This window comes from Sorex araneus, chromosome 2, assembly GCF_027595985.1.
Source record: "Sorex araneus isolate mSorAra2 chromosome 2, mSorAra2.pri, whole genome shotgun sequence".
Classification (NCBI taxonomy): domain Eukaryota; kingdom Metazoa; phylum Chordata; class Mammalia; order Eulipotyphla; family Soricidae; genus Sorex; species Sorex araneus.
The window spans coordinates 218835847-218854934 of NC_073303.1; the positions used below are offsets into that span (position 1 = coordinate 218835847).

Consider the following 19088-nt stretch of genomic DNA (forward strand, 5'->3'; position numbering starts at 1 on the left):
GATGCATATAAGTATCTGCCCCAGGTCTGATCCCCCATTACACCAAGGTCCCCCAGCACCACTGGGTGTTGTCAGAAGACAATTACTGGGTTTTGGAGGGCCACATCTAACAGTGTTCAGGGATCATTCCTGGTGGGGTTCGGGCATCATATGGGATGCCAAGGATCAAATCTGGGTTGGAAGAATACAGGACAAGCTCCTTAGCCGTTGTACTATCTCACTGGACCTCCTAAAATTTAATAGTAATTGTTTTCGAGGGGAAGGAGAACATTTAAAACTTTCAACAGTGAGCCATATGCATTACAAAAATTAAGTAACTTAGGGTGGGGGTGGTGAGAGGGATACTGGGAACATTGGTGGAGAATGGGCACTGGTGGAGAGTTGGGTAAACGATCATTGTATGACTGAAATGCAAACACGAAAATTCGTAAGGTTGTAACTATACCTCACGGTGATTCACTATTTTTTTTTTTGCTTTTTGGGTAACACCCAGTGATGCACAGGGGTTACTCCTGGCTCAAGCACTCAGGAATTACTCCCGGCGGTGCTTGGGGACCCTATGGGATGCTGGGAATCGAACCCAGGTCGGCCGCTTGCAAGGCAAACGCCCTATCCTGTGTGCTATCGCTCCAGCCCCACTAATTAAAAAAAAAAAAATTAGTTTTTTTTAAATTAAGTAACGGCACCTAAGCTAGGTCATCACTACCTTCCAGTGGCGGAAATATAAGTTCTGTGGCACTGGCTATGACTTGGCACCTGATGCCAGCGTCTGGGAAAAGAAAGCCTGAAGTTTGTAACCGCGGTGCCCAGCAAAGCGCAGAAGCTGCGTCGCAGTCGCTTCTGTCCGGGTACCGAGCGGGCGTCAGTTGTACGGACAGGAAGGGGTCAGCTAAGCGGGGGCCGCGTGGGTCCAACCAGAGAGCTCCGACCCGGCCAGGGCGTCCTGTCCTGAATTCTTAGCCTTATTTAGACCTCGTCACCACCCGCGCCGGGGAACAGCCGCGCGGCCCGCCCGGGAGAGGAAGTGACTGGCAGAGGCTCCTGACCCGGAAACGAATCCCGGCCCCGCCCCGCCCCCTGCGCCCGGCTGCTCCCTGCAACAGGCGTGGGTCACGCTCTCGCTCCTTCTCTTTCTGCCGCCATCTTGGTTCCGCGTTCCCCGCACAGTAAGTGCCGTCCTCGCCGCGGCTCTCTATCCGCCTCCATCGGCCTCTCTGGCCGGCCAGGCCGCCCCGGGGGCCGAAGGCGGAGGAGACCTGGAGGCTCTCGGGGGCCCCCGGCTTCCTTCCTGCCCCGGGGCAAGTGTGGCCCCGGCGCCTGCGGACAAAATGGGGCCTGCGGTTGGTGTCCCGACGGGGAAGCCGGGCCGCGGGGCCGAGCCGGCAGTGGCGGGGGTGCGGGGCTGGGACCGGGAGCCGCGGCGGGGTGGGGGTCGCGGTCGCCGGGGGCGGCCACTTCCGGAAGGGACTATGTGAGCGGGCGGCGGAGGGGGAGAGGGGTCACGCCGTTGTCCCCGGGAGAGGCGAGCGTGGAGCCTTCGGGCAGCCCCTGGCCGTGCCCGGGGAGTCGGGGGGACCCTCGCCCCGGCCGGGCGAAGCCGGGGGGCTCGCGGGGGCGGGAGATCTGGGGTCCCGTCGTGTTTGTCGCTTCCTCCCAGACGCTTCGGGGAGGGGTGTCGCGCGCGCCCTCCGAGTTGTCTTTTTTTAACTTTTATTTTTTGACAGCCGTCCCCTGTAGCTTTTTAAAAAATAATAATAATAATAACAACAGGAGGACGGGTGGCATCCATTCAGGCGTCCTTTTCCTTCCCCCCCTCCAGAAATGCCCGGTGAAGCCACCGAAACCGTCCCTGCCACCGAGCAGGAGTTGCCACAGCCCCAGGCTGAGACAGGTAGGTCCCCGCAGCCCCCGCGGCTCGGTTCCGAGGGTGACAGTGAGCGTTGGGGGGGGGGGGATCAGCGGGAGGAAGGCGCCTCTGCCCTGCCGTGGGGGGTCCCGGCAGCCTTGCAGCCCCCTGCCCGGGGCCCGGCCGGTGATTCTTAGCTACTGGGACTAGGAGACCCGAGCTGCCGCGGGGCTCGTGCCAGCGGGTTGCATCAAGGTTTTGGGTGTCAGGGGTTGGCGTGGTGCCGCCGTCACATGGCCGGGTGAGACCTGCGCGCTCTCGTGCTCCAGTCCCCGGTCCCGGACCCCGGGGCCCGCCCGAGTTCGACTGACTTGCTCTGTTGTATTGGTGCCAAAAGGGTCTCTCCGGTGTTCCCGGGAAATGTGGCTTCATCCACCGCGCCAGGTGAATCGGGGGTTGGGATCCAAGTTGGGCTGGGGGTGCTCCCGGCTTGCAGGTGCAAGGGTCCTGCTTAGACACGTGGGAGGGCGATTGCTCGTCCTTTCCTGCAGCGTCAGCTGTGCAGACCTGGATTAGAGGCGCCACCGACTAAATGCCTCGTTTTTTTTAATTTTTGAATTCCACTTGTCCCGTAAGGGCCTTTTCTGTCTCCCGGGTTTAAAATAAGATTTGTCTGCCGTTGGAAGCATTGGGGCCCTCCTTCCCACCTGTTTTAGCAGCTGAAGGGATTAATTCACAGCTGCTAGAGAAAAGGGAGCCCCTGAGTCGGGGATGAAGGACCCGAAGTCAGCTATGAAGGACTTGTCCCTAAAGAGCTTGTGATTTAGTGTGGTGAGACCGTAGAGAATCTTACCTTAGTGGGGACTGGAATTTAGGTGAAAGTAGAATAATGTGATTTGGGGTTTGAAAGAATACTTATTTCTGAAACTGGCTTTAAAGTGCTGCTAAGTAATATCTGGCTTCTTTGAGTTTGGCAGTAGTTTGTGATAAGCAACTATTGGAATCATAACTATTAGAATGACTCTGAAAACTCCAGGAATTGGTTATAGTACGTAAAGCAAGTTTGGGGGCCTTTTCTTGAGGTCCAGCCAAAAGAAAACACATTGGAAGACATTGATACTATAATTGAAAGACTGGGGTGGGGAGGGGGGGAATTTTTGAACCACCTATCTTGTCTATAGTGGGATTTCTCTAAAACTTCAGTGGTGGAGTAAATTGAATTTGAATGCCATGTGGGCTTTCTTTTTAAAAATACTTTCAGGTGTTGAACATTTGTCAATCTAAATGTAATTTGTTGTCCGCATAAATAAATAGCACACATGGTATTTTTCCATCATTCAGAAAATCTTTTGCTTAACTTGATCCTGGTGTCAAATAGTTTCCTTTGGCAGAGTGACTTACCCAGATTCAGGGCTGGGGATCTGGTGGAGTGGGAGTGTCCACTCCAACTCCCTGCTTCAAAAATAGAATCAAAGTCCGGTTTAACAAGTTAGGCTACAGATTCAGAGTACAGTCCCTGCTCTTGTGACCAAGCCCTCTCCCTCGAGGTCTAATTGATCGTCTATTGATATTTGACATACATAGGAAGACTGGAGTCCAAGCCAGTTGTGGTTGGTTTTGGGTTTGGCGTCAGGCGTGGGAAAATTATGTAATCAAGGACTTTGTATTTAATAGTGTTAAATTCTGAAGTGTTTGAACTTTAGGAAGAATATAATTACACCAGACCTTCCCTCCAAAGCCTATTTGGAAGCCTGTTCCCATTCCCCATCATTACCTCTTTGCTTGTTCTCAGTATCCATTTCGGTGAATTGATGGTTCTTGGGTAGAGGAGTGATTCAGTTGCCTGTGAGGAGAAAGGAATAGAGCTCACTTGAGGGAGGGAGGAGAACAGAAGGGCATGTTGTCCCATGCTTTCCATTTAGAGGGGGTTGCTCCCACTTAGAGACTAATCAGTTGCTATTAAAAACTCGCCACCCTAAAATAATTTTGGTAGAACTTGGGCAGTGTAGGAGGTCAAGAGAGGAAGAGGGGTACATCCCTGTCTACTGAACTGGGGGGGGGGGGGGAGTTGCTGTTGCTGCCTGTCACCTTTGGCTAATCCCGTGTGGTGACTTCCATACCAAATTTAAAACCTAGTGTCCCCATGAGGCATGTTGTGCCAAGTCGCACTGCATAACTCACCTTTGTTTTTTTCCTTCCCTTTATCCCTCTTGCTTCTTCCCTCCAGCTGTGCTTCCTGTGTCTTCAGCCTTGAGTGTCACTGCTGCCTTGGGGCAGCCTGAGCCTACCCACCCCCCTCCCTGCTCTCTGGCATCCCAACAGTGCCCTCTGGCAACTCCTAACCAGTCTTCCCCGTTCCTGTCTCCTCCGATTGCCTCAGCGACCCCCTTTGAAGGTCCTCGTCCCCAGTCACCTGGGACACTACCTTTGGGAGCTGTTCCCGATACCCCGACTTTCCTGCCACACCTAATAGGGCCTCCCGTTTCCCCAGCTGCCTTGGCCTCTCCCCTGAAAGGTGCCCATTCCTCCTCAGCTGCCTCGGCTCCCCACTCGGGTCAGAAGAGCTCTGCTCTCCCGCCCAACCCTCTGGCTTCCGTTGGCAGAGTGGAGTCGGGCTCAGTGACATCTCCGTCAGCTCCTGTTGCTTCCTTAGAACCAAAGACCTCCCCTGGTGAAGCTTCCCCTCAAGAAGCCCCTAAACTAAAAGGTCCCCCCATCTGTCCAGGTATAGTCAGTGCTGGTCCTTCCCGATTTGTGACTCCCTTAGCCCCTGTCCAGTCTGAAGTAGCCTCGTGCCTTCAGGCACTACCTGCTGCTTCCCTAGGGGTCCCCTCCCCTCAGATCAAAGGCATCCCTATTTCCTCAGCTCTCCCCTCTCCACAGAACCTTGGAAACCTCAGCCTAAAGGGGGGGCCCCTTAACCCACCTGCCACTTTCTCTCCGTCAACCCCATCTGTTCCTGTAACTTCTGGTGCGCCCTCAGTTTTCCACACTTCTCTGGGCTCCCATCTTGCACCGTTCTATCAGAGTTCTGGTTCTCCCGCCCAGCCTTTAGTTCAGACGGGCCCAAGTGTCCTGTCAGATTCACAAGCGAATACTGTTCCTGTCGGGGCCTCTTGCTCTTCACAGAAATCTGTGAGTTCTCTCCTTCCTTCCAAAAATGAGATGATTCCTGCTTCTGTGGCTGCTTTTCCAGTGGAGGCGCCAGCTTTCTCTCTGGGTCTTCCGCAGGGTTCTACATCCACGAGCATAACTTCTTTCAGTCATTCTGGTTCCTCTGCTGTCACTACCTCTTCTCTGCCACTGTTCCCTACAGCTGCCCTCGCCAAAAGCTCTTCTGATGCTACTGATCGGCCTTTCGTGCCTTCAATTCCTGCTTCTCCAGGAAGTCCAGGCTTGATAAAAAGTCCTCTTTCTTCTGTAGGAACCACCCCGGCAGTTCCGACTCACCCGTCTCTAATTCCTGCTGGGCCTGCTACCCCTGAGGTAGCTTCCCGTGTTTCCCCGGTTCCAGCGGGTGTCCTGAGCAGTAAAGACAGCGCTTCCCACGCTGCCTTGGCTCCCAAGCCGCTTTCTGCTCCTGCAGTGACAGGCACGCTGGGAATTCCAGTCTCTCCTTTGCCTACTCCTGGGGACCCCAGCAGCATCCCCACTTCAGGGTTGGGCAAGTCCCCGACGCAAAAAGATCCCCAGACTGTGCCTGCCTCTCCTGGAGCAGCTCCTGTTTCACCGACCCAAGCAGGGCCTCCAGCCAAGAAAGACCCTGCTACATTACCGTTGGGCCAGGCACCCGCTACAAACCCCCCCTGCCCCCAGAATCAGTCGTCTCTGGCTATGCCTCTTTCTTCTGACGCCATCTTAGCAAAGAAAAGCCTTACAGAGCCTCTCCCTGGGCTTAGGCCAACCGCCTCTCCGGCGGGTGTTAGTTCCCCAACATCTATAACCAAGACAGACATTTTTGCAAGCCCGGGCCCTTCTAGTGCTCAGCTGAAAAGTTCTCTCACTATCCCGACTGGAGCTCCGTTTCCTCTGGACAGTGCTGCCACTGTTGGCGCGGCTCCTGCAGATGCCGGAGGCAGCTCTCCTACGGCTGTAGCCAGTCCTTTAGCTCCCCAGAAGGGCACTCTTCCCACTTTACCCCTGATTGCTCCAACTTCGGGAAATTGCTCTGTAGCTCCATCTGTGACTTCACCCCAGAAAGTTTCGGCTGCTCTGGTAAAGACCCCTGAAATTCTAAAATCTGAGCTCGCTCTCTCTCCTCCTCTAACTGGTCTTCCTGCGGAAGCAAAAAAAGTTGTTGGCATTTCTCAAACCCCAGCATTGGCCCCTGTGGTTTCCCCTCCTAAAGGGCTCTCGTTTGAGGACGCGAGTACCTCAGTTCTGGAAGCTTCCAAATGCATTAACCTAGCTGGGTCCCCATCTACTTTAGGGCCTAGTGTGTCTCCGCAAACTAAAAGACCTCCAACCAAGAATGATTCCGTTGCTTCTACTACCTTAGCCTTTGATCCTTCTGTTTCTAAAAGTGTTTCCCCAGATACTCCTGCTGGAAGTCTCGCCTCTCCTGGCGGAACTTCCTTCCTTCAGGAGGCCAGTCTCACTTTCCAGGACCCTAAAGGATCACTAACCAAAAGCTGCCCTTCCACTCTTCCGTCCCCCAAAGGCGCCCCACCCCCTCCACCTCCCAAAATGGGCTCTTCTCCCCCAGCTAAGGCTCCTGTCCCCCCCAGAGAGCCCCCAACAATCCCATCCACCAAAGGGGCCTCTACCCCCTCAACAGCAGCACCTCCCTTTCCTGACAGCGCCCTGGCTGACCCCTCCCCCAGAGGGATGGAGATTCCCCCAGCAGTGACTCCTTCCGGTCCGGAGCCCCCAGCAGCCCTGGCCCCCAAGGGAGGAGCCCCGGCACCTTCATCCCCGAAAGTACCTCCTGCTCTGTCAGGTGTGATTCCGCCTTCTTCCAAAGAAACTCCAGTCCCCCAAAAAGCTGCAGTTCAGCCATCCCTTGAAGCCTCTGCTCCTCCAGCCTTGGCTCCTTCCTCTGCCCCAAAAGCGCCAGTAGCGTCCTTCCCCCAAGGGGCCTCCACTTCCTTAATTGCAGCTCCTTCTCCCAAGGAGGCTTCCGCTTCCGAAGGGACCCCCGTAGTCTCAGCTGCCAAAGAGGCCCCTGTCCCTGCAGCTGAGTGCCCCAAGGAGTCCCCAGCCTCCAAGAAGACATCAGCTACCCAGGTCCCCAAAGGCCCCTCAGCAGCTCCATCCTGTAGTGCTGCTGAAGAGGCTCTCGCTTCCCCAGCGCAGCCCCCCAAGGAGACCACAGCGCCCAAAGGAGCTCCGGCAGCTCCAGCCTCCAAGAAAGGACCGGGTGCCAAAGGGGCTGCCCCTTCAGCTCAGTCCCCTAAGGAGTCTCCAGCCTCCAGAGAGACCCCCGCTCCTTTAGCTGAGTCCCACAAGGAGTCCCCAGCCTCCAAAAAGTCACTAGCTACCCAGGTCCCCAAAGAACCGCCAGTAACTCTAGCCTCTAAAGCTACCCCAGCCTCTAAAGAGACCCTGACTCCCTCTGCTCAATCCCCCAAGGAGTCCTCAGCCCCCAAAGGAGCTTCGGCTCCTAAAGATAGCCCCACTCAGCCTCCCAAGGAGGCCGTAGCCTCCAAGGGAGCTCCAGCAACACCAGCCTCCAAAAAGTCGCCCACTTCTCCAGGCTCTAAGGGAGCCCCTCCTCCAGCTCAGAGTCACAAGGAGTCTCCAGCCTCCAAAAAGGCACCAGCTCCCGAAGTCCCCAAAGACCTCTCAGCAACTCCAGCCCCTACTTCCCCAGACGCCAAAGGGGCCCCAACTTCTAAAGATACCCCCACTTCCTTAGCTCAGCCCCCCAAACAGGCTCCAGCTAATAAAAAAGCCCCAACTACTCCAGCCTCCAAAGAGGCCCTCACTCCCTCAGCGCAGCCCCCCAAGGAACCCCCTGCCTCCAAAGGGGCTCCAGCTTCCAAAGATACCCCCGGCCCTTCAGCTCAGCACCCCACAGAGTCCCCAGCCACCAAAGGGGCTCCAGCTTCCAAAAAGGTCCCAAGTTCCAAAGGCTCTCTGGCTTCAAAGGACAGCCCCACTTCCGCTCAGCCCCCCAAGGAGGCTCCGGCTCCCAAAGATAGCCCCCCACTCTCAACTCAGTCTGCTAAGGAGCCACCAGCCCCCAAGGGGGCTCCGGCTCCCAAAAAGGCCCCAACTCCCTCAGCTCAGCCCCCCAAAGGGGCTCCAGCTTCCAAAGATAGCCCCCCTATCTCTGCTCAGCTCCCTAAAGAGTCCCCAGTTTCCAAAAAGGCCCCAGCCACTCCAATCTCCACGGAGACCCTGGCTCCCGCCAAGCAGCCCCCCAAGGAGGCCGCAGCTTCAAAAAAAGCCCCAACCACGCCAGTCTCCGCGGAGACCCTGGCTCCCGCCGCGCAGCCCCCCAAGGAGTCCTCAGCCCCCAAAGGAGCTCCGGCTCCTAAAGATAGCCCCACTCCCTCAGCTCAGCCCCCCAAGGAGGCCGCAGCTTCCAAAAAGGCCCCAACCACGCCAGTCTCCGCGGAGACCCTGGCTCCCGCCGCGCAGCCCCCCAAGGAGTCCTCATCCCCCAAAGGAGCTCCGGCTCCTAAAGATAGCCCCACTCCCTCAGCTCAGCCCCCCAAGGAGGCCACAGCTTCCAAAGGAGCTCCGGCTCCTAAAGATAGCCCCACTCCCCCAGCTCAGCCCCCCAAGGAGGCCGCAGCTTCCAAAAAGGCCCCAGCTACTCCAGCCCCCAAAGAGGCCCCAACTCCCTCAGTTCAGCCCCCCAAAGAGGCTCCAGCCTCTAAAGAATCCCCAGCCCCCAAAGGAACTCCGGCTTCTAAAAAGGCCCTGACGCCTCCAGCCCCCAAAGAAGCCCTGACTCCCTCCACTCAGCCCCCCAAGGACTCCTCAGCCCCCAGAGAGGCCGCAGCTTCCAAAAAGGCCCCAACTCCCTCAGCTCAGCCCCCCAAAGGGGCTCCAGCCTCTGAAGAATCCCCAGCCCCCAAAGAAGCCCTGACTCCCTCAGTTCAGCCCCCTAAAGAGTCCTCAGCCCCCAAGGGGGCACCAGCTTCCAAAAAGGCCCCAACTGCTCCAACCTCCAAAGAGGCCCCAACTCCCTCGGCTCAGCCCCCCAAAGGGGCTCCAGCCTCTAAAGAATCCCCAGCCCCCAAAGAAGCCCCAACTCCCTCAGCTCAGCCCCCTAAAGAGTCCTCAGCCCCCAAGGGGGCACCAGCTTCCAAAAAGGCCCCAACTGCTCCAACCTCCAAAGAGGCCCCAACTCCCTCGGCTCAGGCCCCCAAAGAAGCCCCAACTCCCTCAGCTCAGCCCCCTAAAGAGTCCTCAGCCCCCAAGGGGGCGTCAGCTTCCAAAAAGGCCCCAACTGCTCCAACCTCCAAAGGGGCCCAAACTCCCTCGGCTCAGCCCCCCAAGGAGTCTCCAGTTGCCACAGATGCTCCCGTTCTCTCAGCTCAGCCCCCCAAGGGGGCCCCAGCTTCAAAAAAGGCCCCAGCCTCAAAAGAACCCCCTAAGTCCTCAGCTCAGCCCCCCAAGGAGTCTAAAGCCTCCAAAAGAACCCCAGCTTCCAAAGAGGCCCCTGCTTCCTCACCTCAGCCCCAAAAGGAGTCTCCAGCTTCTAAAGATAGCCTCACTCTGTCAGCTGAACCCCCGAAGGGGGCGCCGGCTTCTAAAAAGACCCCCACCACCCCAACCTCCAAAGAGGCCCCTGCTCCAGCTGTGATTCCTCAGCACCCCAAAGTCACCCCAGCATCTCCAGCCTCAGAAGAGCTCCCCGTTCCCTCGGTTCAGTCCTCCAAGGTCTCCCCAACTCCAAAAGCAACTGTAGCCTCCAAAGAGTCCCCCACTTCAACGCAGCCTCCAAAGGAGTCCCCAGGCCCCAAAGGACCCCTGGAAATTACAGCTGCTCCCTCAGCTCCCATTCCTCAGCCACCCAAAGGGACCCCAGCAACTCCCACCTCCAAAAAGACACCAGCTTCCCCAGCCACCAAAGACCTGTCCCCCCAGGACTCCCCAGCCCTCAAAGGCACCCCAGGAACTCCAGCACCCAAAGAGATCCCTGGTCCCTCAGCCGAGCCCCCCAAGGATTCTCCAGCCTCCAAAAAGGCTAAAGGTCCTCCAGCCTCCAAAAGAACAACACCCACCCCAACCTCCAGAGAGGGCGCCGCTTCCTCGGCTCAGCCTCTCCAGGAGTCCCCAGCTCCCAAGGGGGCCCCGGCAACTCCGTCCACCAAAAGAACTCCTGCTACCCCAGATGCCAAGGAGGTCTCTGCTTCTGCTGGGATTCTCCCCTCCCCCAAAGAAACGCCAGCAGTCCCATCCCCGTGTTCCTTGGCGTCAGGTTCCCCTCAGGCATCCAGCGCACTCTCAGTGCAAAAGGGAACCAGCACGGCACCCGCAAAGAAAGGTCCATCCGCTAAGAAGAGCTCTGTAGACACCCCAGCCAAGAGTGGCAGTAAAGAAAACCTTTCTCCGATGCCGACAGTGCCGACAGCTCCCCCTCCAAAGGGCGCGTCCAAGGCTGCAGATGCGCTCCCTGTTTCGGCTGTCAAGGGCAAAGGTTCTCTGCATTCTGCAAAAGGTGGCCCCGTGGCCGCCCCTGGGTCTGAGGCCCCTACCCCTCTCGCTGTGGCTGCCCCTGAGAAGGGCCTCGCTAAGCCTGGCTCGGCGTCTGTCTCTCCACCACCCACTTCCTCGACCTCTCTGCCTCTTGCTCCCTCCCCAGTCCCCCCTCTGCTTCCCAAACAGCAGATTGTGCCGTCCTCGCCCGGGCTGGTACCGGACTCACCCTGTAAGCCCTCAGCCCCCGCTGACGAGGATGAGCTGCCGCCTCTGATTCCCCCGGAACCAATCTCGGGGGGCGTGCCTTTCCAGTCGGTCCTCGTCGACATGCCCACCCCTAAACCTGCTGGGACCTCTGTCCTGGCTCCCTCTGCCAAGCAGCCTGTTCTGAAGAACAACAAGGGTATTTGCCTTGGTTTGCCGTGTGCATGGTGTGTCGCCCACACCCCTCCTGGGGCTACCCACCAGTACTAACCCTAGGGTGCGCCGCTTCCCCCAGTGCATCTGCTTGTGTTTGGACATAGGCCGTAGCCGACAGCTTTACCAGATCTCTAGGACCATGAAGTAGACTCTTGGTTTTCATCACCTCAGATACTTGATGTGATGTTCAGACTAATCTGGGTATGCTTTGCTTCTTTTTTTATTTATTTTTTTTTAAACCTAACTGATCTGACATTGAAAACCAAGACTTACTAGACCTTCAAATGCTCTAATCTCTGTCACATGACTAACCTTGTCCCTGGGCCTGGGATTTGCTAAAATATTGGGAATTCTAGCATTGTACGAGTTTTTTGTTGCACTTATAGACTTAGTAATGACCAGTTGCCCAGGGACTCCCTTATATTAAAAACCTATTTTCCTAGCCTGAGAATGGTACAGGTCTATGCTTTTGTTTTCTCACTAGTGTATTGATGCGTGGCTTTTCAGTTAAGGGAAATTTAAGATATGTGAATTATATTTGGAAGACATGGTAGTAGTCGTAGAGACACAATGGAGTAACTATAGGTTGGCATTACCAAGAGCATTCTGCTGTGCTGATTAGACCAAGTAGTTGGCTAAGTGTTTTGAGGATAAGGTCAAATGTGTGTACACAGCTGCTTCTGGCCTCCCCCAACCCAGAATGAAGGGGGCACTTCAGCCGTGGGATCTTACCGTTGTTGTTGTTTGTTTTTTTTAAAAAACAAACAAACTTAAGTGTCACTTATCTGGAGACTTACCCGCCAGAACTTTTCTGAGATGGTCGGCTATTTTTTATTTTTGCACATCTGGGCATTGAACCCAGGGCCTCACACACAAGGCTCGCGGCTGCTGCTGAGCCACTTCCCTTCCCTGCACTAATTGAACGGAACTCGGTTTTACAGAGGTCGTTGGTGTTTACCTGGGCAGAGAAATGAAGACCTGGAGGAAAGGGGAGCGGTTATATATAAACTGCTCGTATGTTTCTAGCTGTTGCCATTCACTTTGGGGGCTGGGTCCTTAATCAATGTGTACACACTAGTTTATGACTTAAGCTAGAAGCTCTCCAACTGGCTTCACACAACACGGTTTTATATTTAACTTGGACCCTCTAGTTCAGGTAGGGTGTGATAAAGTGCCTCCTTGTATCTACTACAAAGTAGTAAGTGTGTTTGTCATCTTAGGGTCTGGAACAGAATCTGACAGTGATGAATCAGTACCAGAACTCGAGGAACAGGATTCCACACAGGCAACCACACAGCAAGCTCAGGTGGGTGTTTCCTTACGTGGAGCAGAAAGCACTGGAAAGTCAGGGTGGACTCAAGAACTTGTTCTGTTTTGAGATTGGAACCTCCATAGAGTGGGAACCACATGGGATAGTGGTGTGGACGTTTCGATTCCACTAGACTCACAGCTGCTGTATCTTTGTAGCTGGCAGCAGCAGCTGAGATCGATGAAGAACCAGTCAGTAAAGCAAAACAGAGCCGAAGTGAAAAGAAGGCACGGAAGGTAAGGTTTTTAATTATTAGTTATAAACATGTATTGCTGTGCTGATAAAGCAACATTAGAAAAGTTGTCAAGATCTTGATGATGGTAAAGATTATATTTGAGTTACTGTGGCAGAAAATCCAGATCGGTAAGGAAGTTTAGAAACTGATGGTTTTTTGTTTTGTTTTCTATTCCTTAGGCTATGTCCAAGCTGGGTCTTCGACAGGTTACAGGGGTTACTAGAGTCACAATCCGAAAGTCTAAGAATATCCTCTTTGTCATCACAAAACCAGATGTCTATAAGAGCCCAGCTTCAGATACCTACATAGTTTTCGGGGAAGCGAAGGTGAGTTGTCTTTTTGGAAATTGTTCTAGTCCAGGATTTCTCAGCCTCATTGTTTGGATTCATTTCTTTATTGTAGAAGTGCTATCCTGTACATAGATATGTTTGGCAGTAAATATTTAGTATGACAACCAAAAAGACTCTAGCTGTTGATAGATGTCCCCTGGGGGCAACCCAGCACCACAGTTAAGAATCACTGTCTTAGACCTATTAATTCTCTATACATTATGCCGGTACTTGTCATCTGGGTGAGATAAAGCAATTTATAACTACAAAAATTGTTTCAATATGTGGTTTTAGAGTAAGAATTTAGAAAAGATGTGATTGATTACAGACTGAGTCTTCTGTATTCTCTGTCCTTTAGATCGAAGATTTATCTCAACAAGCACAGCTAGCAGCTGCTGAGAAATTCAAAGTTCAAGGTGAAGCTGTCTCAAACATTCAAGAAAACACACAGACTCCAACTGTACAAGAGGAGAGTGAAGAGGAAGAGGTATACAGGAAAATCTTTTCCGTCTTCTCTGGGTAGTCATGTTTGTATTGATGGCTTGATGATCACTTCTCAACGCTCATCACATTGTGTTAAATGTGATGAGGTTATATTTTTATATATTAAACATATATTTTATATATATATATATTTCAGGGTTACATTAAAATTAAATTCAAGAGGGGGCTGGAGAGATAGCACAGAGGGTAGGGTATTTGCCTTGCATGCAGCCAACCTGGGTTCGATTCCCAGCATCCCATATGGTGCCCTGAGCACCGTCAGGAGTGATTCCTGAGTGCAGAGCCAGGAGTAACCCCTGTGCATCACCAGGTGTGACCCAAAAGGCAAAAGAAGGGAAAAAAAAAAAAAAAGACTTGTCCAGGGGGGCCAAGCAATAGTACACAGCCTTGCATGTGGCTGACCTGGGTTCAATCCCCAGCACCCTCGTAAGGTCTCCCGAGCTCACCAGGAGTGATCCCTGAGCACAGCCAGGAGTAAGCCCAGAGTATAATTGTTTGTGGCCTAAAGACAAACAGCAACAGCCAAAAAATCAAGAGCCTTGTCCAATGCAAAGCATTGCCTTTAAAATTACTTAAATTTAAATCCCTCTCAGGTTGATGAAACGGGTGTGGAAGTTAAGGATATTGAATTGGTCATGTCACAAGCAAATGTGTCGAGAGCAAAGGCGGTCCGAGCCCTGAAGAACAACAGTAATGATATTGTAAATGCTATTATGGTGAGTGTACAAGCCTTTGATTTTTTAACTTGTCTTTGCCCTCTCCAGTTACAGTCCCCCACACCCACCCCCACACCTACTCTCTACTCCCAAAACTTACTCCCAGCCTTGGGTTTAACTAACCTGAATTCTTTCCATTGCTTAGAACTACCTCTGATGGAATCTTTCTCTTTACAGGAATTAACAATGTAGCCATCTGGAAAAATGGAGACCCTTTTTTTGGTGTTTCAAAGGAGTAACTGCAGCTTGGTTTGAAATTTGTACTGTTTCTATCATTAATAAAGTTATGGCTTCTTGTTGGATGAACCCTGAATCCTTAATCTCTTCCCCCACCCCCAGAAATGTGAACACTAAAATAGAGCCTGATTATTACTTTTAAAACCTCAGATTAAATTAATAGGGACCGGTGCCACCGATTCTTCACTCCAGAATCTCGGCCTAGGGGCTTAAGGCACGTGTCCGTGCACACAGGGCGGATATGCTTCCTCAGACACTATCAGGAGATCCCCAAGCACAGCGGGTTGTTCTTGACACCCACTCTCAAAATAACCTTTCACCTCTTGTAAGGTGTTACACTACAGTATCTTCTGTAGCAGAGCTCATCTAGCCTTTGGGAAGTAGTGAGTAGTAGGTGTGGATTTCAAAAATCACTACATAGAAAATTTTGACCATGTTCTACTTTTTAGACATTCACTATCAATATATGGGGGGGCCACATCCAGTGGTGCTCATGGTTTACTCCTGGAGGGGTGCAAGGACTGGGGGGTGCCAGGGATCAAACCTGGGTCAGCCACACGCAAAGCAAACACCTTACTCTGTACTGTTGCCCTCACTGTCAACTTTTTTATTATATGTACTATCCATTTTTTATTATATGATTGGGTTTTAGGTATGCTTTGTTCACGTGTGAACAAAAGTGGAAATAAGGGGGCTGGAACAATAGCACATCAGGTAGGGCCATTTCCTTGCACACCGCCGACCCGGGTTCAATTTCCCAGCATCCCATATGGTCCTCTGAGCACCACCAGGATTAACTCCTGTGCATGGCCAGGTGTGACCCAAGAATAAAAAAAAAAATGTGGAAATAAGGCACAAGTAGGTATAAGACTCCAGAGAAGGCCAGAGATGACAGAGTGGATAGGGCTTTTGCCTTGCATATGGCTGATCCAGGTTTGATCCCCGGCATCCCATATGCTCCCCAGAGCTCTGCCAGGGGTAATCTCTGAGCACCAACAGGTGTGATCCGAAAGCCAAAACAAAGAATCCGAGATGTTAAATACACATAAAATTGTTAGAAGAGGTACAATTGGATTAAAATTTGGGTTTCTTTTGGAGCTAAAGTTGAGTTGTGTTTGGGGCCATAGCTATCGTACAGCAGGTAAGGTATTTGCCTTGCATTCTGCCAACTCAGGTTGGGTTCCCAGCATCCCATATGGTCCCCTGAGCACCACCAGGAGTAATTCCTGAGTGCAGAGCCAGGAGTAGTAACCTGGCTCTAACATGAGTAACATGAGCATCGCTGGATGAGACCCAAAAAGTCAAAAATAGATAAGTGATTTGTTCAAGGCTATGGCCACCAGTGGTATAGTCCCAAGTACCTTCCAACTTCCAGAGCCATATTACATCAGTTCATAATTTCTTCTCCCTCGGTGTTTTTTCCCTGTACCCTTGATATGTATAACAAACTTCTATATCACAAAAGGATTAAATTTTTGGTTCTCCTTTAGGAGAATGTATATTTTTAACAAATCTTTTGTTTTCTGGGTTTTTGTTTATTTAGTTTTGGGGTCACACCCAGCAGTGTTCAGACTTTATTCCTGGCTCTGTGATTAGGGATCACTCCTGGTGGGGCTTGGAGGACCATACACGGTTCTGGGGATTGGATCTAGGTCAACCGTGTGTAAGACATATGCCTTCCCTGCTGTACTATCCATTCAAGCCCGCCTTTTCTGATTCTTAAACTGTTTAAAAGCCTGTGTTCTGATAACTAATGGACCATTTCACAATACCTTAAGTAACTTTTGACTTTATAAAAGTACTTCCAAAACACGTAAGTTTCCGTAGGGGCTAGGACAATAGTGCAGAGGGCTGGAACACATGCTGATAGGCTGGCCAAATGCTAAGACTAGGCAATCATTCTTGCCTTTCCTATTCAAAAGTATTTCCTTCTGGGGCTAGGAATGTAACTCATTGGTAAAGAACTTGCACGTGTGAGGCCCTGGGTTCAATTCCTGGCACTTCATGGGCACCATAAAGTATGGCTCAAAATTCAAGACAAAAATAAGTATAAATGGATCAGAGAGATTGTACAGCAGGTAGGGTACTTGCCTTGCACACAGCTGACCCGGGTTCAATGCCTGGTGCCCTATATAGTCCCTTGAGCATTGCCAGGAGTAACCCCTGAGCATCACCAGCTATGGGCCCAAAACTAAAAAAAAATACTTTTTAAAAATGTTTCCTAAGTGAGTTCACTGGTGATGGGATTGATGTTGGGATTATGTGCATGAGAAACTATCATGGTGTTGTAAGTCACAGAACCTCATTAAAAAAAAAATTAGTATTTTTCTCCAGCAAAAGAGCCTCAAAGGCTGAGCACCTGTTTTGCACTGATTGATCCCTGAGTTCAACCCTGGTCCCACATGGTCCCCCTGAGAACTGCCATTTGTGGCCCCAGAACAAAATTAATTAGTTTCTTTCTCTGAAATGCAAATTGATGCAATTGTTGAAAAGTGAGAGACCAGAGTCATAGTACAAGAAGGAAGGGTGTTTGCCTTGCTTGCAGCCGACCCGGGTTTGATCCCCAGCATCCTATTTGCACTGCCCAGGCACTGCCAGGAGTAACCTCTGAACACCCCCAGGTGTGACCAAAAGCCAAAATAAAGAAAAAACAATGTGGAGAAGAGAGTTGAGGCCAGAGAGATAATATAGCTGGTAGGGCATTTGCCTTGCATGCATGGGCCGGCCGTGGTTCAATTCCCAACACCATACATGATGCCACACACCTGCCAGGAGTGATCCCTGAGCACAGAATCAGGAGTAAGTCCTGAGCATCATCAGGTGCGACCCCACTCCCACCCCTGGAAAGGAAAAAGAGATATCCTATGCTCCAGCAATCCCTTTTTTTTTTGTATTTATCAAAAAGATTTTTAAAAAATTAACACTATTATTATATCCATCCCAATGTTTATTGCAGCATTATTTTCTACAGCTAAAATACTATGGAAGCAAGGCCAGGCAGCTAATACACAGGGCTGGAACATATGCGCAAAGCCCCCAGATTCAACCCTTGACTCTAAATGCTCCCCTGAGTGCCACTGGGAGTGACTCCCCGGCTCTTAGCTGGAAGTAGCCCAGAATACTAGGTATCCCCCAAAGCAAGCAAAAAATATGGGGATCAGTGAAAGATAACAAACTGGAGAGGATGCTTGGATATAGGAGTCCCAGATTTGATTCCAGCACTGCATACCCTGAGCACTTCAGGAGCGTCTCCTGAGCACTGGTGCTGAAGTAACACTTGAGCCCGGTCAGATATGCTCCATAAAATACACACACACACACACAGAGCGAGAGAGAGAGAGGCCACCAGAGAGATAATGGGTAGGCCCTTCCCTTGCTCGCAGCTGACTGGGGTTGAATGCCCAGGCTGTATATGGTCCTCTGAGCACCACCAGGAGTGATCTCTGACCACAGAATCAGGAATAAGCCCTGAGTACCACCAGGTATAGCCCAAAAACCAAAGAGAAAAGAAATTAAACTCGGGCTGGAGTGATAAGACACTTGGCTTGCAGGCCTGAGACCCTGATTTGGTGCCCAACAACCACACATTATGCCCTGAGCACTGTTCAGGATCACTTCTGAGCCCTGAGCCAGGAGGAGTCCCTAAGTACCACTGTTTTGTGGCCCAGAGGCCCTCCAAAAAAAGTAAAACTAAACTTGTGTGTCTACTCAGCCATTTAGTTGCATTGCTCATTAGGAGGGCACATAGAGGCGCAGCTCAGACTGCTCTAGAGGGTTCCATTCCTAGTTGTACTTGCTCACTGTTCACCGGTGTCCACCAGGAGGCACAATTCCTGAGTTCTTGCGAGGCCAATTCTAAGCCAGAGCCATCCCTTGGCCCCTTACCTTTGTTTCTAAGAATTATCTAAAATGACAGATGGGGCTCTGTTTATTTGGTGTCTAGTTTTTATCTCTACTCTTTACCAAATGACTCACATCAAATTCCCCTCGAAAAGACACTTCAGGGGCTGGAGTGATAGCACAGCGGGTAGGGCATTTGCCTTGCACGCGGCCAACCCAGGTTCGATTCCCAGCATCCCATATGGTCCCCTGAGCATCGTTGGGTGTGACCTAAAAAGCAAAATAAATAAATAAATAGATAGATAGATAAATAAATAAATAAATAGGAAAAGACACTTCACAAGTGATACATTTATTTGTCTATCATTCCTCAAATTAGTTTCTTTAATACCATTCTCTTAATTTTCCTTAGGTCTGGTTGACCTTCAGTTCATTATATATACTGCCAAATTTTTCCCATCTGTGTTTTATGCTTAACACAGTTAATAAATGATAGGGGCTGGAGTGATAGCACAGCAGGTAGGGCATTTGCCTTGCATGCGGCTGACCCAGGTTCGATTCCCAGCATCCCATATGGTCCCCCAAGCACTGCCAGGGGTAATTCCTGAGTGCAGAGCCAGGAGTGGCCTCTGCGCATTGCCGGGTGTGACCCAAAAATCAAAAATAAATAAATAAATAAATTATATAGCTATCCATTTGATCACATTAAAATAAAACTTGGTATTTTCAACAAATAGTGTTGGGAAACTGTAATACTTCAAATAAAAATATAAATAAATTAAAAACTGGGTATTCACATGCCAAAGAATAAATTTAGACCATAAGAAAACTAGAAATCAGAAGATAACTCTAAGTCATTGTTTTTTTATCATAATGGCAATGTTTTTTTTTAATGGCAATGATTTTTATATTGCCAAGAACACAGGTAAAAAAAGTTCAGGGGCTGAAGAGTCTGTACAGCTGGTACAGTCCTTGCCTTGCACACAGCTGACCTGAGTTCCATCCCCAGCATCTTATATGGTTCCCAAGCACCGTCAGGAGTAATTTCTGCATG

At 51.3% G+C, this 19088-nt stretch overlaps 1 protein-coding gene across 2 annotated transcripts; it reads left to right on the forward strand.

Annotated features, from left to right (window-relative positions):
• The first annotated feature begins 1056 nt into the window (after positions 1-1056).
• Positions 1057-14259, forward strand: NACA (nascent polypeptide associated complex subunit alpha). Of its 2 annotated transcripts, none has more exons than XM_004601618.3 (8): positions 1057-1166; positions 1820-1891; positions 12085-12170; positions 12332-12409; positions 12588-12734; positions 13096-13224; positions 13835-13957; positions 14135-14259. In XM_004601618.3, exons 2-8 carry the CDS (start codon positions 1822-1824, stop codon positions 14147-14149), a joined length of 648 nt encoding a protein of 215 aa, XP_004601675.1. In that variant the 5' UTR covers positions 1057-1166; positions 1820-1821; the 3' UTR covers positions 14150-14259. The 2 variants fall into 2 exon arrangements, with proteins under 2 accessions (XP_004601675.1, XP_054984607.1); XM_055128632.1 differs by lacking the exon at positions 1057-1166 and adding an exon at positions 1205-1340.
• Positions 14260-19088: the final 4829 nt, after the last annotated feature.

What these genes read in the sequence shown, in the direction of transcription:
- NACA (XM_004601618.3), top strand. Translation starts at nt 1,822, where the DNA reads ATGCCCGGTGAAGCCACCGAAACCGTCCCTGCCACCGAGCAGGAGTTG. An exon ending in CAACCACACAGCAAGCTCAG is followed by an intron (nt 12,171 to 12,331) that starts GTGGGTGTTTCC and finishes GTATCTTTGTAG; the next exon opens with CTGGCAGCAGCAGCTGAGAT. An exon ending in GTGAAAAGAAGGCACGGAAG is followed by an intron (nt 12,410 to 12,587) that starts GTAAGGTTTTTA and finishes TCTATTCCTTAG; the next exon opens with GCTATGTCCAAGCTGGGTCT.